Genomic DNA, 26,169 nt, shown 5'->3' on the forward strand with positions numbered 1-26,169 from the left:
GGGGAAAGAATGCTTTATCAACATATAGCACTGAAGGAAAGACACTGGAGTCCTATGTCATTTATACTTTAATTCCAGACAAGTTGAAAATTCAAATGCAAAAAAATGAAACTACAAAACGTAAGAGAAAACATTTTGAAAAACAATTTTGGAGAAGTGCAGTTTAAAGGAAAGTACCAAATCCAAAATCATAAAAAATTGGATAAATCTGAATGTACAAACAACATATTTCTGCATGGAAAAAGACCATGAGCAAAGCTTAAAATATTGATAGGGAAATAATTTCTAAATGCATTTCAGCAAAGGACTAACCTTAAGGTGTAAAGCGCTGTTGAAAATCAACAATAGAAAACTGTGTAGGACCTGAACAGGCAATTCACAGAAAAAAGTTGAAAAACATTGTGAAAGATTCTTAACATCAGTTGTAATTAAATTCAAGTTGAAATAATAAGAAGATAAATTTTCATCTCAGGTTGGCAAAGATCACTTTTCATAGGGGTGTAGTGAAACAGACATCTTATTTGTTGATGCTGAGTGTTAATTGGTAAAAACTTTTGGAAGGCAATTTAGTATTCTCTGCCAAATTTTAAAATTAGATATCTATATCCAGCTCCTCTTGATCCAGCAGTTCTACATAAACCCTCTCTTGAAAAGGGGTGTCAGTAAAGATGCTTATTATACCAAAAGATAAGAATGACCATCGCTTAATGACCAATTAAAATACTTTCGTACAATGGCATATATATATATGAAAACGAATGTTAAATACCCGTTTACAGTAAAATGTGTATCAAATGCCTATTATGTGCCAGGGACTATTCTAGATACTGAGATGTAGTTGCAAACCAAACGAACTGAAATCCCTGCCCCTCATGGAGCTCACATTCCAATGGAGACAAGGTAACAGCAAGATGCAGAAAAGGGTAAATAGTATATTAACTAGTATTATAAAGAAGAGGACGTAGAGACAGGGAAACACACAAATATACATGTTTGCCTATGCACAGAAAAGCTCTGGCAGGTAACAAAAGGAACTGTTTTGCCCCTGGGGAGAAAGACAGCAGGTCTAGGAAAGGAGGTAGTTTCCGGCGAAAAGTATTTGTTTTTTTTTGTTGTTGTTTTCGAGACGGAGTTTCGCTGCTGTTGCCCAGGATGGAGTGCAATGGCGCGATTTCGGCTCACCGCAATCTCCGCTTCCAGGATTCAAGCGATTCTCCTGCCTCAGCCTCCCGAGCAGCTGAGATTACAGGCATGCGCCACCACGTCCGGTTAATTTTGTATTTTGAGTAGAGACAGGGTTTCTCCATGTTTGTCAGGCTGGTCTCAAACTATTGACCTCAGGTGATCCGCCCACCTCGGCCTCCCAGAGTGCTGGGATTACAGGCGTAAGCCACCGCGCCCGACCGAAAATATTTGTTTACTACATATGTATATTAATTACAATGGGAAGCGGGAGACGGAGAACACGATTTTATATTTTAAAAAATTGCTGGTAAAGTCCTTGGAGCATCAACGACTCAACCATTTTCATTATAATGTTCGAAGAAGCAACGCTGGATTGCAGGTTCTTCGCCGCTTACACCCTGCAAGTCACCATGGGACGAGAATCGAGGGCTGGTCTAGGGCAGGCAGTAGACAAACGAGTTAAGAGAGCGCACTCGAGAGCACTCCGGGGCAAAGCACAAACCAAAGATACATCAAACGTGCGTAAATGCCGACATACACAGAAAAAAACAATAGGCGCTGTGAGAGCGAGTTCAGAAAGTGGCGCAGAACCATATTTCCCCAAAGTAAGGGCGAACAGGTCTAGTCTGCAGCACTGCGCCTGCGTCAAACGGCAGCGCTTTTGACCGCACGGTCGCCGGAAGCACAGTCGTGTTCGCTTCTTCTCTAACTGACCCGCGAGAACTAAGGACGCTTGCCTTTTTCCGGTCGGGGGAAGGGGGAAAGAAGGTCACTTCCGGTGACGGGGCTGTGTCACTTCCTCTCAAGCTTGGCGTTTGTTTGGTGGGGTCCCACGCGGGTTCAACATGCGTATCGAGAAGTGTTATTTCTGTTCGGGGCCCATCTACCCTGGACACGGCATGATGTTCGTCCGCAACGATTGCAAGGTGAGGCGACCGAGACCAGTCTGCGCTTCAGCCTAGCTTCCGCGGTTCCTGGACACGGCGACTCGGTGCCGGGTGCTTCTGCGTCTGCCGGGTTTGGCCCTGGTTGCTCCCGCTGTTCCTGTGGGAGGGTGGCTTAACTGGGGTTCCGGTCTCAGTGTTCCGCTTCGGGCGTTTCTCCTTCCTGGTGTCCCGAGTGGCACTGGCCATCAGGCCACCCTTGGGTGGCATTGGCAGCGTGGAGCTTCAGGAGCGATCCCAGCTAGCGCCTACCAGGAATCTTGGATGTCTGTGAGGGCTGTTTGGCCACTCGTGTACGTGGGCCAGGTTCTTGAATCCAGTAAACTTTGTTGAGTGTATACCCTTTCAGGCATTATGCTCAGGTCCATACTAAAGTGTAGAGGTTGATGGAAGTGTTCCATATAGCTTAATAGTAGATTTATGCATTAAGTCTACTGCAGGTAGTACAGCATTAGGTACTGCGGGTGAGTTGGGGAGGGTCCTGTACGGAAAGACTCAGAATGGAGGTAATATTTATCTTGGATCCTGAATTTTGCGGAAGAAAGAGCGAAGGGGGCCTTCTAAGTGGGAGGAAATTGAACATTTTGAGAAAAGGCAGAGAACGGAGCAAATCCACTTGTTTGAGTAAGTGACTGGATTGTAAATGATGATAGAGCCTTCGGCGTAGGGCTACAAGTATAATTATAGTAAGTCTATAAACGTAAATAATAAATGAGTCCTAGTTGTGAAAGACGTTTTGAATGGTACATGAGTTTGTCCTGTCATTACAGAATGAATCCCGTTCCTCTCTTTCTCAGAGAAACACATTGTTGCTCAGAATTTGACTTCTTAAGTTTGCTTCTGAATTACTGGGCGTTCACAGATTCCTGGTTTCCACCAGATCTATTGACTTGGAATCTTTAGGGGAGGGGAAGAGGGTCTAAGAATCTGTATATTAAGGTGAGTTTGACATGCTAAAGAATTACAAGTCTGACTTCACTTTATATCTCTGTAACAGATCAAAGATATTGACCCCATTAATTAGATGCAAGGGATTCAGCTGAAAATGAGGGACCAAAGCTATGTGTGGTAAGGTAAAAGAAGTAGAAGTTTTGAATATTTGCTCTCAGGAACATGATAAGAAGTTTATAAAAATGAAACAAAAGATTGCCAGGTTGGTGTCTAATTCAGAGTAGGCAGTATGGTTTTATACATGATCTCGTTACGATTTTGTGATTTTCGTCCAGGGTGCTTGTCAGCTGGATACTGGAATTAGAACAACAGATCGTGAGAGCTGTCAAGACCTGGTTATTGATTTGGTAGACACAGTGGAAGTTAAGTTGATGAAGAATAAGGACAATGTTGAGTTGGTTGGGAGTCATCTTAGCCTAAGGAAGACCAGTGGATCCAGAAGAGAGTTAATTGATGGAGGAAATAAAAGATAGAGGGCCTGAAGCACTAACAAAGAACAAGTATCTCACCTTTTTATATTCTTGATTTCCAAGTCTAAATCTCCTGAGCTCCAAATCTGAATTTTCCATTGGATGTACTTCACAGTGGGCCTACTGAAAGAGAATTCCTTAGTACCTCAAATCTTTTTGCTCTGTGAATTAATACCACTCTTAAGTGCCCAGATAGTTTTGCTAGAAACATGAGAGTCATCTTTGAATCTTTCACCTTTTGTATCTAGTTATCAAGACTTACCTATCCTGCCTCTGAAAAAATAGTAATGTCTTTGCCGTCTTTCTGCTTTCCTGCCCTAGTTCAGATTAGGCACTTACCACTTTTGTAGCCTCTTGCCTAGTCTTTTTTTTTTTTTTTTTTTTGAGACAGGGTCTCACTCTCCATTACCCAGGCTGGAGTGCAGTGGTGTGATCATGGCTCTCTGCAGCCTCAGTCTCCTGGGCTTGAGCAGTCCTCCCTCCTCAGCATCCTGAGTAGCTGGGATTACAGGTGTACACCACCATGCCCAACATTAAAAAAAAATTTTGTAGAGACGGAGAGATCAAAATTTTTTTTTTTTTTTGTAGAGACAGGGACTTGCTATGTTTCCCAGGCTTTAACTAGTCTTTCTGCCTTTATTCTCTTAGTTTCTGAGACTGTTGTTAATAGAAACTTCACCCTTTACTCTTCTTAGGCATAAATGGATTAAGGGTAGAATTAATGCCAATTCTCCATATTTGCACATACTTTGCAAACAGGAAAAATACAGTGTTAATGAGGGCTTAATACATGCTGAATTAGTGGAATAAGAAAAGTTTGAAGACCTTTGAGTCCAAGGTATGGGGGATCATTTGTTAGCATGTTAGCATTTAGGGGACTAAATTAAAAGAGAAACTTGAGAACATAAAGCTTTGCCTGATACATAAGCCATCCACCTCTTACACCACCATAGATTTAACCACTTCCTCATATGTGTTTACATGTTACATTATACATGATTATAGCTTTATCCCATTGTTTATATCCTAGTCAGGTCTCGGTCTTTCTTGATGGCAAAGTGAGACTATCACATTGCTAGACTAAGCTTTTCAAGGTAGAGTACCAAATTTTAATTGTTCTTGTATCCTTAGCACTAGTACAACATCAGGCACATAGATACTCCTTATTTGCTGATTGAATCCCCTTCACACCTCCTCTGGTTCCAAGTCTCTTTAGATCCTTCATTGTGCCTTTCAGGTAATACCTATTAGATAAGGAACCAAGTAGATTCCTCATTGGATCTATTTGGAATTGAGAGGAGCCAAAACAAGTTTAGTCCTCCTGTTAGATAAATAGTAGAAAAAGGAATTTGCCTAAGGGTCATCTAGTAGATATTAAATGTGGGAGGCTTTTACTTAAAAAAGTAATAGTATTTTGGGCTGAAAATACTCAAATGAAATATAATTCATTTCACAATGATTTTAATATATTCATTTTTTATTTATGATTTCATAGTAGGCTACTCCAGGAGACTTTAGTAGTTCTTATATTTTCTAGTCTCTTTGAAATTAACTCAAGGATATAGACATGCTTTCACTCTAGTCTCTTAGGAGAAGGCTCTCTAGGAGGTATGGGCCTGGATCAGATTAAACTAATAGCAATGGTTTCTAAGAAAACTGTCCTACTGTGTGTAGTGACCTACTTGAGGTTCCCCATAGGGCAACATGTATAAAAGGTGAAAAGTGGTATGATTTGTGATACATACTCAGGCTTATTTAGTCTGAAGTGTTTGTACTGTTTATTTTGACCTATTTATCTGTCATATCTTCTAGGTATAATTCAACTTAATTTTCTTTACCAAGATCCACAAACCCCAAATAATTACTTTTTCTCTTCCCATTTTCTCCAGTGGCATACACAAATTGCAGTGTGTTCTAAGGCATTACGAAGTAACAAAATAATACTGTTAGATTTATAAAATGAGTCCTAATAAGCCATTTCAGGAACACGTTGAAGCATCATCAAGTTGTAAGTTAGCACTATTAAAGGATTAAATATTTTAGGATGAAGATGGAGAGTTAAAGTAGTAAAGAATCTTGTTGGCAGATCTATGGATAAGTCGAAAACAAATCTATTAGAGCAGCAGTTTTCGTTGCTTTTGAAATTATTTTGTGCTTGCAACAAGGAAGATGGAAAGACTCAAAAGGAGATTTCAGAGTGGTTGTTTGAAACTTTTATCCCCATTGAGGTATAAAGACACTGAATTTTGACAATTACCCTGAGTTAAGAAAGGACTTAAATGACTTTACTTACAACTGTTCCCTTTATTTGAAATAATTTTACTGTTATTCTATACAAATGATTAGTAATTTAAAATAATATTTTCAGGGCCCTTAGCCTTTGGTTGGGATGATGTTTGATAGTCAAAAAATAGTTGTTTCCATTTAATCTGATATATCTTACACATTTCTAAATGGCAGTTTAAGTAGAAGGGCATGTATTTTTTGTCTAGCAGGGGTAACATCTTATGATAGAAAAGTTTTTAATGTTGACTTCTCAGTATTTTAACTTTTCTTGTAGGTGTTCAGATTTTGCAAATCTAAATGTCATAAAAACTTTAAAAAGAAGCGCAATCCTCGGAAAGTTAGGTGGACCAAAGCATTCCGGAAAGCAGCTGGTAAAGAGCTTACAGTGGTGAGTACAGTTAACTATCAATATAGTTTGTACACGTTTCACAGTTTTAGTATTTGAAGGGTGTATGTCATTTAATCCGTCATAGCAAGGCCTCCGATAACATGATTAATAAGTGCCTTATTTGTATTTGGCTTTGGAAATAATCTCATTCTCACATGGTCCTGAAAACTATAATTCTGTGGAGCTACTATTTTTAGCTCTTGCAGACAAAGAGGAAAATCATTTAAATGGCTTGGGATGAAGTTGGGAATTGCTACTGAAAGATTTTGAGATGAAGTTAAGAGAAAGGATTTCTGAACAGCAGTCAAGACTCAGGTGAAGTTTATAATAGACTCATTTATCAGTTTCTGGATTTCCTTAGCAGGGCTTTGTATCTGAGAGCAGAGAAATGAGTAGTGTTGGTGTGAGGAGGACTAGAGCTAAGTCAAGGGGGAAGAGGATTTAATGGAGTGAGCCTCCATCATTATATTGTTGTATTGAATTGATAAAAGGATGTTTTGAAGCTGTCCACGTTGAGTCCCTGTAAAGAAAGGAGATGAAAATGCAGTACAGGCTACCTTTGAGGGAGGAAGATCTTTTAAACTGTCCCCTCCGTCCATGGCCTCCTTTACCCACCAAACCTATGACCCGTTTCCCACCTTTTTATTGCTAAAGGGCAGTATCTGCAAGCATTTTCCATCAAGCCGTTTCCTGGTTTCCTTAATACCAGAGCTTTGCAGTGAATGTAAAGAGTATTGTTTGACCAGATGCAAGGCCAAATCATAATTACTGTCACAAAAATAATTTTCATTCTGGACGAGAAGCAGCATAGCAGCCTAAATGCAAGTGGCAGCTGCCTGAGGAAAGACTGCCAGTCACAGTCATTTACTGATTACCATTTACCTTGTGGCTGAGGTTCTTATGCTCCGAATAAAGGTGTGTATATATAAAAGAAATAGTAGCTAAATCCAGAGGTAGTGCTGTTTTATATGCCTGTCAGATTTGAAAACCAAGAAATACCTGTAGCTTTTCCAAAATTGTTTTGTGTGTTTTAAGATTAAAAGGATCATTAACTGTAAAAATACCATCCACTAGCAATGGTAACAGTCTTTGGAGGAGAGCTGAAGAAATGGAGGGCCTGACTTATATTCTGCAGAGTAGCACCTCATTTGTTTGAAGATATAGATAGTTTTCTTTTTTTTTTTTTTTTTTTTATTATACTTTAAGTTCAAGGGTACATGTGCATAACATGCAGGTTTGTTACATATGTATACTTGTGCCATGTTGGTGTGCTGCACCCATCAACTCGTCATATATAGTTTTCATACCTTTTTGCTATAATAGATAGATACTTAGGTTGAACCATATGAAATTTTCTCTCTCTCTTTTTTTCTATCTCCTACAGGAAGGCCATGGAATTCTTGATGTTGATTTTTTTTGATCTGTGAAAAATGGCAGTTTCATATGGTTCAATGTAATTCAGAGTTTCCTGGCTTTGAATCTTATCTGGGAATGGAAATGGGGAAGGTTTTTCAGTTTGTAATCCTGATAATTGTTATATGCCGTTCTGAGGGATGGAGGTGTTACTGACTCCTCCTCTCTCTTTGAGAATCACCGTTATATAGAGAGATGTTTTCAGTAGGGAGGTGTGAAAGGAGAAAAAGTTTGAAAACCTATATTCTCTGAGATCACCCTGAGGGGTGAATCTTGATGTATGTTCACTCAGAACACTTATGAAAAGGAAGATGTTTTAAGAAATGTTTCCTTTTTACTTTTCTTAAAACTTTATTTTTATCTCCTCTGTTCCCTCTTACAGGATAATTCATTTGAATTTGAAAAACGTAGAAATGAACCTATCAAATACCAGCGAGAGCTATGGAATAAAACTAGTAAGTCACAGAAAAATACCAATAATTTTGAGGAGAGACTGGTTTGGGATAATACTATAACTTTAAGTGTCAGTTTGTTGTTTAAATATTGAATTTTCCATTTGTCATCACCTGGCTTTTATTTATTTTATCCTCATTTTAATGGTTCTGTTGTAGTCATATCTTTTATCAATTTTTTTTTTTTTTTTACAATTGGCTGGTGTGTTCATTTTAAAATAATGTAATTATTCACTTTGATACTACTTGAAGTGCCCACATAGAGGTGTAAAAACATACAAGTGGCTGAAAAAAATAGAGAAGGAAAATACTGTTTTAGGGTGAGTGTGGGACAGTTAAAATACACACAAAACCTAACACACTTCACATGTTTAGACCGTATAGTTTAGGATATAAACTTGTATTCTGTATACCTTATAATTAAAAGTAAAAAGTGTAGTGCTTAAGGTCATCATTACAAATGTCCTGAGAATTTCTAAGTGTTTGACTTAGGTAAAAAATGAAGTTATAATCTTCTGAAATTCAAAGCAATAATATCTAGTTTTTTTCTTTTTTTCCCTGAAGTAGGCAGAGAGTTTAATGAAAAAAGTCCCATATGTAGAAAAAGTTAATCCCTTAAGCTAGCTTGTAGGTTCTACCACATGTTTGTATGTTTGGATGTTTGGGACCCTTGGCCCTGCCTTTTAATTATTATTATTATTATTTTTTTCTTTGAGAGTCAAAGTCTTGCTCTGTCCACCCGGCTGGAGTGCAGTGGCATGATCTCGGCTCACTGCAGTCGCTGCCTTCCAGGTTTAAACAATTCTCCTGCCTCAGCCTCCCGGGTAGCTGGGATTACAGGCGCATGCCACCACACCTGGCTAATTTTTGTATTTTTAGTAGAGGTGGGTTTTCGCCATGTTGGCCAGGGTGGCCTTGAACTCCTGACCTCAAGTGATCCACCCGTCTTGGCCTCCCAAAGTGCTGGGATTACAGGCCTGAGCCACTATGCCGGGCACCGGCCCTGCCTTCTTTTCTTCCCATGGTTACCTTTGTGCAGCCTGTAGCCATTTCTAGTGTTGGGTGTGGGGGTGATGTGGTTTGTTAACCAGAGTCTGTAAGGCTTAGAATTCCACAAACTTTATTACTCTCCTAATAGATCATAGGCAGGGCATCCCTTTCTGTACTCCAGTCAGTCACGAGACTTCAGGGGAAGAATTGAAAATGTGTGGACGTTTGTAGTAGTATTTACACCTTTTAAACCAGGGGCATTCAATCTTTGACTTCCCTGGGCCACATTGGAAGAAGAATTGTCTTAGGGCACATATAAAATACACTAACACTAATGAGATAGCTGATGAGCTAAGAAAAAAAAATTGCAAAAAACTCTCTTTATGTTTTAAGAAAGTTTACGAATTTATGTTGGGCTGTGGGTTGGTCAAGCTTGTTCTAAAGCTTTGTTTACCCTGGACCATGTGGAGAAATTGGAGTTTAGATTTGGAATTGCCTTTTCTATACTTAGCCCTAATTATTGTACCCTTTGGGTCTCTCCCACCCCCTTTTTAAAAAGTAAGGTCTTTTCCTTCTGCTTTATAATTAGAGGAAGAGTTAATTTCTGAAATTTTATTTGGTTTATTTGATAAGGAAATAACACTTATTCAAACTGAAGAATTTCTAAAGAGATTAACTTATAGGATTATTAAATTGATTTCAAAAGGCATCCTTATCAAGGACATTATTGGAAAGTCCTGAAGCATTTCTTTCTTTCTTTCTTTTTTTTTTTTTTGAGACAGAGTCTCGCTCTGTTGCCCAGGCTGGAGTGCAGTGGTGCAATCTCGGCTCACTGCAACCTCCGCCTCCCGGGTTCAGGCAATTTTCCTGCCTAAGCCTCCCAAGTAGCTGGGACTACAGGCACATGCCGCCATGCCTGGCTAATTTTTTTTGTATTTTAGTAGAGACAGGGTTTCACCATGTTGCTCAGGCTGGTGGCAAGCTTCTGAGCTCAATCCGCCTGCCTCGGTCTCCGAAAGTGCTGGGATTACAGGCGTGAGCCACCATGCCTGGCCAGTCCTGAAGCATTTCTGGACTTCATTCAGTTTTATTTCATTTTGACCTTTGCTTTTGTTGTTGTTATTATTACTTGAAGCTCCAGATCATTTTTACGTATTTTGTAACTACTTTGACTTAGTGGGTATTTAGGTGGTTGTTGAAATGAGGTGCATATCCAATTTCAGTGATAACGTGAATCATCAGTTTTATGGTCCACCATGCTAGTTTCATGTTATATTGCTCGAGAGAAGTACTGCTGTGTTCTGTATGACTTCACATGCTGTAATGGTAATGTTCTGTGCAGTTCTTTATTTTAATTCATTGCACATTTATTAAGCACTGCCTGTGGTATACAAAGATGAACAGGTCACACACAGTCTCTGCCCTCTACGTGCATTTACTGAGTACTCCTATTTTATTGTTTCTGTTAGGTTTTATTACAGAGTCTCATTCTCTTGCCCCCCTCATTTGTACATCTGTAAATTCTGTAAGAAACAGTGCTCTATAGATTTTTTTTTTTTCCTGCACTGATTCTGCTTTCTTTTTTACTGGGATCCTAAAAATAGATTTTTCTAAGAAGATCTGCTAAGTGGACAGTATGAATGCTAAGTATATAGGATGAGAGTCTTTGGAATTTAAGATTGTTTCCTTGTGTTTTACACAATTAATAAAAGTTGTTTTCAGTATTGTTCCAGAACAATATATTATTCTTCTAAGAGATTTATTGATTCTCCATACCCCTCATATTTCAATATCATTTGGTCTATAAACTAATCTGTTGACAAGAGTTGTATGTTCATTACTTACATTATCAAATTATGTGAGGATATGGATTGAACAACCTTCGTTAAGGTATTGATGTCTGTAGAAACAGTAGTGTGTTAGAATTTCAAAAATACCAGGAAAAGTAGTTTGCACTTTATCCCTCATAGCTGTCTGTGTTGCAGGTGAATTTTTAATGTTTTCAGATTTTTTTTTTAACTTTTTACTTATTTTTGTTGAACTTTTTTCTAATCTTAGTAGCTTTTGGGGTACAAGTGGTTTTTTGGTTACATGGATTAATTGTAGATTGGCAAAATCTGAGATTTTAGTGCATCCACCACCTGAGTAGTGTACATTGTACCCAATGTATAGTTTTTACCCCTTACCCCACCCCACCCCCACTTTTGAGTCCCCATAGTCCATTATACCGCTGTGTATGCCTTTGCGTGCCATAGCTTAGCCCTCACTTATAAGTGAGAACATACAGTATTAGGTTTTCTATTCCTGGGTTACTTCATTTAGAATAATGGCCTCCAATTCCATTCAAGTTGCTGCAAAATACATTATTTCATTCCTTTTCTTGGGTGAGTACTATTCCATCATGTATAAATACCGCATTTTCTTTACCCACTTGTTGGTCGATGAGCACTTAGGTTGGTTCCATATCTTTGTAGTTGTGAATTGTACAGTCAGATGCTTCTTAGGTTCAAAATATTTCAATCTTCTGGAATATTTGGAAATACAGTATATTATTCTTTGGAAAAGATTTTCCTGCCACTTGTGTTTATTTCCCTTCTAAATAAGTTTAAAGTGTGGAAATGCTTCTGAGTACTAGAACTTGTCCTTATTTTTACTGAAAGACAAAGAAAAAAGTTACATATCCAGCATATTACTAATTCTGAGCTACAGCATATGCAGATTTATAGTTGACATTTTCTTAGAATTATTTATATAACTGTTGCTTTAATACTAGAGGTCTTAAAGATTGTCCTGGTGGTTTTTGTTAAAATGTGGATTCAGATATAATAGGTTTGTGTGGGGCCTGAAATCCTTTTTTTCTAACAAGCTCCCAAATGATGCCACTGTTACTGGTCCCAGACTACAGTTTTAAAAAAGTTTTTATTTTGACCTAATTTCAGATTACAGAAAAGTTGCAGGAGTAGAGTTCTCTGACATCCTTCATCCAGACTCCCTGAATGTTAACATTTTGTTAAATTAATTTTTTCTCTTTGTCTCTCTTCTTTCTCCCTTTCTCCCTTTAGTGTATATTTTTCTGAACTGTTGAAGCAAACCTAATGTTCTTTATCCCTAGTTTAATATGTATTTCCAGAAATAAGAGCATTCTCTCACATAACCACACTGCAATTATTAATATTAAGAAATTAACATTGATAGAATATTATTACCTAATCTCAGACCTATTCGTATTTCTCCAATTGTCCCAGTCATATTCTTTATAGCAAAATTTTTAAGAATAGTACATGTCATGTCTCTTTAATCTCTTTTAATCTGGAACATTTCCTGAGTTTGTCTTTATATTTCATGATATTGACAGTTTCAAAGAATATGGGCCAGGAGTTTGGTATAAAATTTCTTTTTTTTTTTTTTTTTTTTTTGAGACGAGTCTTGCTCTGTCGCCCAGGCTGGAGTGCAGTGGCCGGATCTCAGCTCACTGCAAGCTCCGCCTCCCGGGTTCACGCCATTCTCCTGTCTCAGCCTCCCGAGTAGCTGGGACTACAGGCGCCCACCACCTCGCTCGGCTAGTTTTTTTGTATTTTTTTAGTAGAGACGGGGTTTCACTGTGTTAGCCAGGATGGTCTTGATCTCCTGACCTCGTGATCCGCCCGTCTCGGCCTCCCAAAGTGCTGGGATTACAGGCTTGAGCCACCACGCCTGGCCAAAATTTCTTAACTGAATTGTTTGATGGTTCCTTCAGATTAGGTTTGGATAATGCATGTTTGGCAAGAGCACCAGAGATTTGATGCTGAGTTTTTTCAGTGTGTTTTGTCAGGAGACACAGGCTGTCCATTAGTTCCATTACTAGCAGTGTTAACTTTGATCATTTGGTTAAGGTGGTGTCTGTCAGGTTTTTCCACTGAAGAGTTACTGTTTTACTCTTTTTAATGAATAAGTATACTTTTGGGAGATACTTTAATACTATATAAATATCGTATTCTTTAGATCAGCAGACTATACTTTAAAGAGCTAGATCAGAAGTTGTGGTGTCTGAGCCACTGAGCACTTGAAATGTGGCTAGTCTAAATTGCGTTGTGCTGTAAATGTGAAATGAATGCTGGATTTTGAAGACTTAATATGAAAACGGGAATAAAATATTTCACTAATAATTTTATATAGATTGCATGTTGAATGACAGTATTTTGAAAATTTGGGTTAAATAAAATGTATCATTAAATTTCCACCTGTTCCTTTTTACTTTAAAAAATATGGCTACTAGAAAATTTAAAATTTCATATGTGGTTTGTCTTTCATTGGATAGTACTAATAGAGATTTTAGAGCATAGTTGGACTCAGCCCCCTTTTAGCCAACGCTCCTGTACACATTTTCTAAAACAGTTGGATTCTTGTGGTCTAGAACATATTAGTATTGATTGTTTGGTTCATTCTGCCAATATCATGTGCTGACCATATCCTAGGCACTTTAAGTGTTCATAACCAGAAAGATGCTGTCTTTATTCATGGAAATTACAAGTTAAGAATGAGATTAGTTGTCAATAGTCCAAGTTCTCTTTATAGTAAAATTTGAAAAGCATTGGATTGGTCTAAAGTGGAAGGAAAATTTAACAGCAGCAGAGACTTTTGTCAAATAAAAATTAGAGAAATGATACTTGTTAGAGAGAATGTTGAGAGTGATGATGAGTATATACCTTCTTCAGCTTTTTGAGTAGGGATTGTTTTTGTAATGATTTTTTTCATGTAAATTCATTTCTAAATCAGAATAATAAAGAAGTGCTTGTTAATGCAGTTGTTGATCATACTGCTTGAATGTGCGTACATTTGCTAACTCTTATGAACTTTTTTGTAGTTGATGCAATGAAGAGAGTTGAAGAGATCAAACAGAAACGCCAAGCTAAATTTATAATGAACAGGTATGAATATTTATGTCGAGTAACTTTTGGAAAGTAATTACTAGTAGATATTTAGAGGCATTCATTTTTTTTTTTTAATTTTTAATTTTGACATAACTTCAGACTTACCAAAAACTTCCAGGAATAATATGAAGAACTCTTGTATATTCTGCTAGCATTTTACATTTACTTTATGTATTGAAGACCATAACGCTTTTTCCTTCTAAGTATACTTAAGTGTATGTAACCTAAAAATAACTTTCTCTTAAACACAGTGTGGTTATCTGTCAGTCAGGAAATTAACATTGGTGTAATACTATTATATAATCTATGAACTTTGTTTAGACCTCACCAGTTTTTCTGATTACGTCCATAGCAACGGAAAGTCCTTCATACTTCTTCAGGCTCCTTTAATCTGGACAGTTTCTCATCTTTCTTTATTTTACATGACAGTGATAGTTTTTAAGACCATAGGTCAAGTTATTGTATAGAATGTTGTTCAATTTGGGTTTGTCTGATATATTCCTCATTAGATTTTGGTTAGGCACCTTTGGCAGGCATGTCACAGAAATGATGGCATATCCTTCTCATGCATCATATCGGGAAGCACATGATGTCACCTTGCTGGTGATGTTAACTTTGATCATTTGATTAAGGTGATGTCTGTTAGGTTTCTCCACTGGAAGGTTACTATTTTGTTTTCCTTATAATCAGTATATATCTTGGGGGAGATACATAGAGATTCAGTAGAGAGCCTATTACTCCTCAAACTTGTACCTACTGGTTTTGGTTTTCATTAGAGTCTTGCCTGAATCAGTTACTACTATTGTTGTGATTGTTGCCAAATGGTGGTTTTTCTAATTCCATCATTTCTTCTACATTTTTTAGTTGATTTTCTCATGTAAGAAAGAACTTTCCCTTTTCCATCAATTTCAAGATTTATTCCTTTACTCATATTACATCTGTGTGTATTCATGGATTCTTACGGTATACATTGGGTTATAATTCTTTATTGTCATTATTTATTTTGATGTTCTAAGTGGCCCAAGTTTGGCCTGTGGGAGTTCCTTCAGGCAGACTGTTATGTCATTTTGACAGTTCTCCTCATTCTTTGAGTGCATTCATGTTTTATAGCTAACAAGATGTTTCCTCTTCCCCAGCTTGGAATCAGCTATTTTTTTCAGAGCAGGACCATTAGCTTTTAAATTAATTGCTATGGAATATGTCATGGAAAAGAAGCAAGTGCCAGCAGCTTTGTGACTTAAAAATTTTAAAGCGTTTCAGAAAAATGTTTGAGGACTAGTCTGTTAGCATTTCTATTGAATATCATGTGTTTTATGCTCTTTTAATTACCCAGTGGTTTTTTAAAAATTATATAACAGATTTATCCATTTGAGGAGAAAAGATGGGGCACTGTAACAGTTAAAGGGTTAAAGGCTGTTTTATGTAGTAGAGTACCACTTCTTTTCTTTTTTTTTTCTTTTTGAGACTGAGTCTCGCTCTGTCGCCCAGGCTGGAGTGCAGTGGCGCCATCTTGGCTCACTGCAGGCTCCGCTTCCCAGGTTCATGCCATTCTCCTGCCTCAGCCTCCCTAGTAGCTGGGACTACAGGCGCCTGCCACCATGCCTGGCTAATTTTTTGTATTTTTAGTAGAGACGGGGTTTTACCATGTTAGCCAGGATGGTCTCGATCTCCTGACCTCGTGATCCCCCCGCCACGGCCTCCCAGAGTGCTGGGATTACAGGTGTGAGCCACCGCGCCCAGCCAAGCACTACTTCTTTTCGTGACTCACATCCTTCGTTTACTCAGCAAATATATATTGAGCTCCCATTTTGTGCCAGTCTTAAGTACAAAGAATGAATGCATGAACAAGTGTTGTGGTAGGGTAGGAATCCTATTTTGAGCTAATTACGAACTAGAAAACCACTTTGAGTTTGAGTTGTTAGGGAAGAAAATGTACATTTGTGAGGGCTTAACAGGTGACCTTACCTTAGATTTGGGAATAAATGTAAGGTATATATCTCTTTTAGGTTATGTTCACCACTTGCCATTTGGGAATAATGTGAGAGAACTGAGAGACTCTTTGTTCACTTGGTGTTGATGCTCCTGCTGGATGGCGGGGGGGTGTCGTGGGGAGAAGAAAGGGGAGTGAACAGAAGGGCAGCTATCATGTTTCCATTCCCCATCTGTGGGGCTAACTGAAGTAACAACATTTAGAAGCTGTATTGTGAATTGATGCCGCTTAAAGCAGTGTTAGTAACTGAAATTTTGGCTTTAATGTGTTTTGTTGTAGATTGAAGAAAAATAAAGAGCTACAGAAAGTTCAGGATATCAAAGAAGTCAAGCAAAACATCCATCTTATCCGAGCCCCTCTTGCAGGTAAGTACTGCATTGCACAGGAGTTTTCTGTTTTAAGAAGAAAAATGAAAAATCTAGATTTTTGTGGTCTGTGTATTTGGGTACCAACTAACTTTGGGTATTTTTTCCTTTAAATATTTTCTTTCATAGTAAATTTCTGATATGATTTGGTGTATTCAAATGTAATTTATTCAGTATTTCCCAGTTGTAATCTATTTATATGGTGTTTCTTCTTTCCCTTCATTGAATTCTGTGTTCCATATCTCCCCAAGTTAAGCAGAATGATTTGAGTAATAGTTTTGTAGATGATTTTTGTCTCACACTTGTATTGATTAAAGGACAATGTTTTATATTAGCGTTTCTCAAACTTTGGTATCAGAATTACCAACTTGGGGAACTTAGTATAAATACATAGGCCGAGGCTCTTTGAGTCTGGGCCACTGTTCAGTAGCGTTCCAGGTGATTCTGATACTAAAATTTGGACTACTGTTTCTTTTACTCAGCTAACACCAAGTACAGTCTCTTATGCAATTTACTTAGGTAGATCACTTAAAGGGAAAGAAATCTTTACGTAAAGATCAAATTCTGTAAGCACATGTTGAGTATGTTTGTGTAAATCTACTTGTATTATTTTTGTACCAAATTTTATTAAAGTAGACAAAATTCTGAAGCATTTGTTTCACATATACATGATAAGAAACTGATAGTCAAAAAGCACCAGAAAGGAACCATTGTTATCTAATTTTTTAGGTAATCCTCTTTGAGGTAGATAGAACAGTGTTAAGAGCAGGGACCTTGGATCCAGATGGCCGGAGTTCACATGCCAGCGCTTTGACTTATATGACTTTCTAGTTGAGTGACCTTCAGCAAGTTAATATGTCTTGGAGCCTCAGTTTTCTCATATTTAAAATGGGGGGTTGTTATGAGGGTGAAATGAGCAAATGTATGCAGAATGTTTATTTAATGCATGGCATATCGTAAGACCTATGTTAGTTTAGCTGTTATTAAATTTCTTAGGAATGGCTTATGTTACTTTAAAACATGCAGGATCCTTTATAAAGTGTTGATGTGAATTCTGTAAGGTCACATTGAATTAAGTCGTTTATTTTTTACTTTTTTTTATTAAAGGCAAAGGGAAGCAGTTGGAAGAGAAAATGGTACAGCAGTTACAAGAGGATGTGGACATGGAAGATGATCCTTAAAAATCTCTGTAACCATTTCTTTTGTGTACATTTGAAAATACCCTTTGGATACTTGGAACTGCTAAATTATCTTATTTTTTACATAAGGTCACTTAAATGAAAAGTAATTAAAATACATCTTTCCTACATTGCCTTCTACATAACATCAGATATTACGGATGTTAGATTGCATCTCAGTGTTAAATCTTCACTGATAGATGTACTTACGTAAATCATGAAAATTCTACTTGTAACTATAGAAGTGAATTGTGGATGTAAAATGGTTATGCCATTTGGATAATGGCACTAGGCAGCATTTGTATAGTAACTAATGGCAAAAATTCATGGGTAGTGATGTATAAAATAAAATATTCTTTGCAGTAAAATATTCCCTTTGTTAATGTTATAGAAGGGGGGATACAAAAAGGAACTAACAATTTGTATGGCAGTATCAGATATTATTTTTGTTTTAGTATTTCCTGTTTTGGTTTATTTGCATCTTAGAGGAGCATAATGACATTGTTTGATGAAACCTAAATTATGCTGGACTGTTTTGACCTGGTTTAACCCTTCTGATAGGTAGCTGTGGATGTTGGGGATGAGAACTGAATAATCTTTGCCTGGAGTGACACTACACTCTAGAATTTCCACTTTGGAGAATACTCAGTTCTCACTTGTGATTCCTGGTAGAACAAACTTTATTTTTCTAGCCCAGCAATGATCTAGAAGCAGAGGAATCCCAGCGCCTTTTAAAAGTTATTATGTGGTTTTCTTTTAAAAAGCTCCTGATTTTGGAAGGTAGAATTTATGGGTACAACATATGTTCATTATTTGTACGTAAAATAAAACCATTTAAAAAGTAATGCGATATTTATTATTTAAAGGCACTAAACAAAGATATGAAGTATTGATTATCTGGAAGAAGAAATCGTCCTCTGCACATCCCATTTAAGTAGGAGATACATTTAATTAAAGAGAAATAGATATTTAATGTTTCTGTGTTTTTACATTGTTTACAATTTTAAGTATGTTGAAGATACTAAGTAACTATCAGTTTGCATAATTTTTTCTTTCTAGGGTAGAATGTAGAAAAAATTACTAATTCTTAGCCTTACATAATTATAAAGTAATGGCTCATTTTTTTATTTCAGTATGAGATAGTAAAACTAAAGCTGTAGACCAGTGCCTGGACCAAGTGTTAGAAGAGCTGAGTTCCAGTGTGGTTTTGCCTGGGTATTTTTATTTGTAAACAATATTATTGATTGAAGATCAGGGGAAATGATACATGTGAGGAAAGACATTTGTAAAGTTTCTTGAGTTTTTACTACATACCATATTCATTTTTTAAAGAAATACACATTTTAAAAGTTACATTTTATTAGGAAACAAGTGTCCTACACTGCCAGTGAAGGAGCAAGCTGCCCGTGCCTTGCAACCATCAATTTGGGGGAAATTAGGCTGAATTGAAGAGCTGATGTTGCATCTTAAGTTTAGCATCCAAACAGTTTTCTTCCTTTTCATGATTTCATAGAATTTTGAGAACCCAGATCTCATTCTAAACTATATGGATACAAATGCCATAATTTTTTTTTTCTTTTTTTCATCCCACCATAACCCTTGAAGCCTGTTTGGATCACTTCCCATGAAAATGTTGTCTGAGACGTTGTTATGGTATAATACTTTTAAGCTACTTTGTTTCAGTTTGTTTGGTAGAGGCCTGTGCTGAGTAGCTAGTAGTGAAACAAAGCAAAATGTTTACTAAGGGGAACTGTTTTTTTCTTTTTTCTTTTTTTTTTGAGGCAGTCTGACTGTTGCACAGACTGGAGTGCAGTGGCCTGATCTTGGCTTAACTGCAACTCCTGCTTTCCTGGCTCAAGCCATCCTCCCACCTCATCCTCCCAAGTAGCTGATACTAAGGCTTGCTCCACCTTGCTTAGCTGATTTTTGTCTTATTTATTTATTTATTTATTTTCATAGAGACAGGGTTTCACCATATTGCCCAGGTTGGAACAATATAGGATTGGAAATCGTGGGAAGGAATATCCTTAACACATACAGCTTACAATACCTTGTCAGAATATAGAAAAACTATTTTCAAAAATTCTTATTTCTTAAACATAGAAACCTTAGGAAGAAGTTTATCTTGTGGATAAACTTCTATATCTATAAAGAGTTTGAGAAGAGTTTAGAAGAGGAAGTTTAGAAGAGTTTGAGTTCAGAAGAGTTTGAGAAGATTGGCCTATCTCACAATATCTCATGAAGCAGATAGCATTATTCCCATTTAAATATATAGGTAGAAAAATTTGAGGGCTAGGTAACCTGTTCCTTTACCACTGAACTAGAAGATCAAGGTGTTAGTGATTTGTGTTTATACACATCTGTTTCCCTGCATTTATGTAGGATTTTATCCAGAGCCTCGTATAGCAAGTCTTCCCAAGCCCAGGTAACAGCTAAGAGAGCGACACTCAACTTGACTGTGACTTGGTTTCTTCATCTGAAAAATGAAGATAATAACAGGACCAACCCTGGAATTCTTTGCAAGGATTCAATCAGTTAATACATGTAAACTACTTAAAGGCCACCATCATAGTAAGCTAGTGTTAAAATGTTAGCTATTAGGATTGGTTGTGTGTGGCCACACAAAACTTAACAACAGCAGTGGGATTTGACTTGGGAGAAGGGTGGAGACTGTTAAGGTTTGGGGATGACTGTGGCTAAATTGAGTGAAATCCACTTAACAAAAACAAGGACATGTATGGTTTAAAATGTCAATTTTAGCCTTTAAGTCAGCCAGAAAGTTCTGTTATTAAGAAGAGCACCTCATTGCGTCAGCATTTTCTGTTGTGAAGAGTGGGAAGGGGAAATACGTTTTTGATTCCTCCTAGTTTGAAAAAATGAATAGTTTCCTGTAATCTTAAGGGATAATTTAAGTGATATAAGGGAAGTTATTTTTCCCTCTGCCCTTTAATTTACATTTTAAATGGAGTTCTGGAAAAAGACATCAGACTTCAGTTGCTCACAGCTTAATGTAAATTTCTCATATCCAATGAAGAGTTTTGTGTAAAAGTTAACATGGCAACTTGCTGAATTGTGTTGAAAAGACAAGGGGAAAAACATCAACGTTAAACACTTAAAATAAAAACTAAATTTCAAGGACTCTGGAAGGATTTCCCAGTCTATATTCCTTTATTACTATGTTGTAGGATTGAACAGGAGATCCACAAATTATACCTTGCATGTCTTCATGTGATTTGAATCGTTTCTACAAAAGGGGAAATTACCTCTTCTGAAGAATGTATTCCTTATGCTAAATAAGAGTCTACCTTCTGGTGCTATAGGATGACCTCTGATTTAAGCTCTCCTGTTTGAATCTTAATCAATTGAAGCTAGCATGTGAGAGAGGTGATTCCTCTGCCACATGATCTTCCCTGGGGTACCAGTTACCTGGTCTCTTTCTTTAGCCTCTGATTGACTCTGTGTCTCCCTATGATCCTGCTAATAAGTTCCTTTTTGTCTTAACTGGAAGGCATCCTCCAACATACCCAGGTAATGCATTTCTGTCGTAATTTCCAAGAACGCGGGGACTACTTCCTATCCCAGGCATGGGTATTGGGTACCAGGACCATAGAAGGTGCTCAGTAAATGTCAACTAAATGGAAAATGAGTGTGTTTTCCTGTTTTCCCCTCTAGTAAACATATGCTAGGTTTACATTAGTCTATTTTAAAAATGACCAGTAATTTGAAAGATACAAAGAATAAATTAACAACAGAGAGATATACCAAGAACAGAAGCAGCCTGTGTGACTCCGACATTAATGAAATCTGCGCTGTTGGGAGGGCTTGCTGGGGAGCAGTGCTGGCTTTAGGGCTACATACCTGATTTTGCTGCTTAGATCATTATCGAATGGTAGTAAAACAAAGCTGCGTTTCTGGGTCTGGCTGGAGCATTCATATGTCGAGGAATCCCAGGAAAGACAGCAGGAGCTGTTTTTGTTGGCAAGTTTCTTAAAGAACTTTTGTCTGGAACTTGCTTTATTGATGGAAATAGTCCTTTACTTCCATAGCCAGAGTACAAAATTAGAAATAAGGAGAACGAATTAGGGAGAGTCTGTTGAAACAGATTTTTTTCTTCAAGACAAAAATACAGGACATTGGCTCCTTAGTATTGTAAGAAACTCTTTGTTTTCAGAATGCCAACTGTTACATACTTGTTTAGTATAATATATTCTAGGAAGTGTCTATACATTTGGTTTGACACCAAGCCGTGGAATCTTAAGAGGAACACCAGTGAGAATGCTATTCTAATCAGTTGCCCCATACAGTTTCTTAGTCTGTACTTCATGATTTTGTCACATATTTCCTTTTCTGGTATCAGAGAATGCAACGCAGGCAGCAAGCAACTATTAAAGGCAGTTCACCTAAGTAAAAGGGCATGCCGTCCCAAAGCAGATGAGGATACGAAAGGCTTGTTCATGCTGTGTTAAGCTACAGTTGCACACAATCAATATTGCCTGTCCGCTGAGTTTTTCTTCACTATTCTCAGATTCTTCATGCTGCCAGAACACAAGAGCTAGAAGCTTTTTGACTCTGTAGAGATACAATTTATCCATTTCTAGAAGACACAAGAATTACCAGAAGATGCATTAAAAGACTATACAATGGAAATAGCATGGTGGCTCATGCCTGTAATTCCAGTGCTTTGAGAGGCAAAGTTGGAAGGGCCACTTGAGGCCAGGAGTTCAAGGCCAGCTTGGGCAACACAGTGAGACCCTGACTCTTAAAATAATAATAATAAAAATAAAGCCAGGCACTATGGCACATGCGTGTAGTCCTAGCTACTTGGGAGCCTGAGGCAGGAGAATTGCTTGAGCCTGGGAGGTCAAGGCTGCAGTGAGTGAGCTATGACTGTGCCACTGCACTCCAGCCTGGGTAACAAAATTTGAGAGACATTGTCTGCCCCACGACCCCACAAAAAAAGTGTAGGGGGAAAACATCTCAAAAGATAAAAGTATCTAGGTCACAACCTCTCAGTGCCTTTGATTACACATTTGCAAACAGGATATAGTGCCCCCTAGTCCCAGAGTTGTGAGAATCCAGTGATAGAGCAATAATGGAGGCCAGGTACATTGCATATGTTGTCTCCCGATACCAACGACGCTTCCAGTTAGCGCTTCTTATTGTGCAGATGAGAAACAGGAAAGTTAGAGACATTGAATAACTTGATCTATATCACTAACAAGCAGAGCTTAGATTCAAGCACGGTCTGTGACTCCTCATCACCAGGCGATATCCTAAACAGCGTCTAGCATGGGGCCTGCCTGGCACAGGGCTGGTCCTCAATGTATGTTTTTTATTCACTGGAGGAAAAAAAAATCTAGCAGTAAAAGAAAATGTCTTGGGGAAATGATAGATTTTATGGAGTAGTTTCATTTTTCTTGTGACAAGAACGGATACTTTTTCTTACCAGTTCTTTCAGGACTGACAGGATATCATTTGAGGTCAAGTGTAATTAAGACAGCAAGTTTAATGAAATGACGATTTTTGAAATGGACTGTTCTTAAAAAAATTAGTACAGCAATGACATTAATTCTAGTATAATTGTTGGAAGAACTATCTTACAGGCAGTGCTGAAATGCCTGCTAATCTTGTTATCAAAGAAGAATTCTAAATTGTATCAATACCCACTTTATGAGCAATTTCAGCATTAATTAGATTTAAACACGTTTATTGTGTGTCTGCTGTATGTGAGGCATTGCTTGCCTCATTTAGCAGCAGAATAATTAGTTCATGTTATATTTGAGAAATTTGAATCCTAGGGAAGTGTATTCTACTTATAGTTCATGTCTTTTAGGACCGTTTAAATCTAGTAGTTCTTTATTGCACTTGTGCTAGTTTTCAAGTTCTCCAAATTGTTGAGATTATTGCCAATAAGAATTCTGTCTTTGTTCCAGGCCATGAAAGTTTGAATGCTAAGTGTCAGGGTTCATCTAAGGTGAGAAGTCGGTTTTGAAGTTGCCCAATGTGTTACTTGATTTCTTCTTTAAAAACAAATTAATTTTTTTTTTTTTTTTCAGGGCCTGGGTCTTGCTCTCTTACCCAGGCTGGAATGCAGTGGTGCAATCTCAGCTCACTGTAAACTCAAACTCCCAGGCTCAAGCAATCCTCCTGCCTTATCCCCCTGACTACTAGTGTGCCATTCGAATTGTCTTTCTAACAACTGATGTGGCAAAGAATCTAAGATCATGTTCTCTCAACGCACCACACACAGGACAACATTTCATCCCCACTGTTAGTTATATGGACTCTCAGAAATAATGTTTACCTTACTGAGCAAGTTTTCTTTCTTTGAGTTGAGAAGTCTCCATTAGAGATTAGGTATCCAGGAAGATTTGGGTCACAGCAACAGAGGATGAGCTACAGTAGCACTGAGAGAGAGGCCTCAAACCTGACTGCATATTAGAATTATCTGGGGCAGGTTTATAATTACCAGTGTCTGGGCCTCTCCCAGAATAATTAAATGAAAATCTCTGGGATTGGGGCCCAGGTACTGGTATTTTTAAAAAGTTACCAGGTGATTCTAATGTGTTCCCAAGGTTCAGAACTACTGATCTATGTAATAGCTAGAACTTCTTAGTTTAGGCAATTAATGTAAAGGTGTTTTCAAATAGTGCCTTTTCAAGGGGCATTCTGTAAAACACTGTATTTCTTGATATTATCAAGTGGCTCACCAAAATAATGGGAACATTTTTAGATTGATGCTTAGATAACTTCAGTAGCAGTTACATAATTTTCCAAGTACCTGATATGACTGCACTACAATAGTTAGCTGGATGTTCCTTGAGGTGTAAAACAGGGTACAGAGACAATCATTTTCATTTTTTATTGGAGTTTCATTAATATTCTCTCTGGGTCGATGTGACCTTGGAATTAGACAGTGATGATTGCATGGTCCATTTGCCAGGATCTACGTATTTTATCTGTAATTCTCCCAGTTAGGAAGGCCTGGCTAAGACTTCTGCTTGAATCCTGAATGAGGCACTTATCATCATCCTGCCCTTCCATTGGTGCATGGTTTATCACACACACACAAACGCACCTACCTTTAAAAGGAGGTGAAGAGGACATATGCAGGAAAGACATTGGGGTTTTTATTCCAAGATAAGGGAGTGATACCATCTGTGGACAGGCCTAGCAGAAAGTGGAGTATTAGTGGAAGCGTTTTATCAGAACCTCTTTGCTACGGTTTGGATGTTTGTGCCCTCCAAAGCTCATGTTGAAATTTGGTTGCCATTTTAATAGTATTGAGACACAGGATCTTTAACAGGTGATTAGGCCATGAAGGCTCCACCCTTGTGGGTTGGTTTAATGCCTTTAAAATATGGCTGTGGGAATGGGCTCTGTCTCTCCCATGCGCTTTCTTGACCTTTGCTTTTCTGCCATGGGATGCCACAGCTAGAAGGCCCTTACCAGATGCAAGCCCCTCAACCTCGGACTTCCAGCTTCCAGAACTGTAAGAAACAAATTTATTTTCCTTGTAAATTACCCAGTCTCAGGTAGTCTGTTTAGCAGCAGCAAACAGAATAAGACATTCTACCATCAGATTTGTGTTTCCCCAATGACACTGGAGTTCAAGGTCCATTAGTTAGATATGGACAGGTATAGTGTGTTAGTGCAGATGAACTATTCAATCTCATTTTGGAGGATTTCCACCCCAAAACACAAATGATTTAGTCAAAGTAGCATCTTCTGAATGTCTTAGCTGACTTATAAAAACAAATAAACTACTTTCTGTCTTTATTATTTTCTTCCCAGGAAGGGAGCTCTACAGTCATGAGGGTAGTAAGTATTACTTTTTAAAAAAGCTCTGGAGCCATGGGGATTTAATAAATAGTTCATTGCTTCCCTATCTCCACCAAAATCTCTTCACTATAACTGCAGCCTTGAAACCCAAGTGTTTGGGTTTGGATTTTTTTTTTTTTTTCTTTTGAGACACAGCCTCACTCTTGCCCAGGTTGGAATGCAGTGGCACTATCTGGACTCATTGCAACCTCTGCCTCCTGGGTTCAAGCGATTCTCCTGCCTCAGCCTCCCAAGTATAGCTGGGACTACAGGCGCCTGCCACCACCTGTCCAGCTAATTTTTGTATTTTCAGTAGAGATGAGGTTTCACCATGTTGCTCAGGCTGGTCTTGAACTCCTGGGCTCAAGTGATTCACCCACCTCAATCTCCCAAAGTGCTGGGATTACAGGCGTGAGCCGCTGCTCTTATCTAGGTTTTGGACTTTTAATCTACCTCTTAATACCCTTCCCTCTTCTCTGAAAGCAAGATATATTTATAGCCAATTTATTACTTTGGGATCAGCTTCAAATGTTTATTTTTGGATAAGATGAATGAGTTACAAAACTAGCAACCTGCAAAGTGTTTGAAAGTTTAACTGCTGTTTTTTCACTTATCCATTCACCCATTCAGTAAATATTATTGAGGTGCTACTATGTGTCAGGCACTTCTAGACATGATGGGATATTATAGTAAATGGAACAGATGGCAGTCCTTGCACTCATGGAATAGTGTGGGAGAAAAAGTCACAGAGGCTGACACCAATCACAAATGGAAAATGATACAAGGTGTGTCAAGGGTTTTAAAAGAAAAACGACATAAAAAACAT

At 37.9% G+C, this 26,169-nt stretch overlaps 1 protein-coding gene across 1 annotated transcript; it reads left to right on the forward strand.

Annotated features, from left to right (window-relative positions):
• Window positions 1–1,864: 1,864 nt before the first annotated feature.
• On the forward strand, window positions 1,865–20,660 carry RSL24D1 (ribosomal L24 domain containing 1). Its single transcript, XM_033190061.1, has 6 exons — window positions 1,865–2,111; window positions 6,111–6,224; window positions 8,020–8,092; window positions 13,923–13,986; window positions 16,259–16,344; window positions 17,452–20,660. Exons 1-6 carry the CDS (start codon window positions 2,031–2,033, stop codon window positions 17,523–17,525), a joined length of 492 nt encoding a protein of 163 aa, XP_033045952.1. The 5' UTR covers window positions 1,865–2,030; the 3' UTR covers window positions 17,526–20,660.
• The last annotated feature ends 5,509 nt before the right edge of the window (window positions 20,661–26,169 follow it).

This window comes from Trachypithecus francoisi, unplaced genomic scaffold, assembly GCF_009764315.1.
Source record: "Trachypithecus francoisi isolate TF-2019V2 unplaced genomic scaffold, Tfra_2.0 Lachesis_group3, whole genome shotgun sequence".
Taxonomy (NCBI): Eukaryota; Metazoa; Chordata; class Mammalia; order Primates; family Cercopithecidae; genus Trachypithecus; species Trachypithecus francoisi.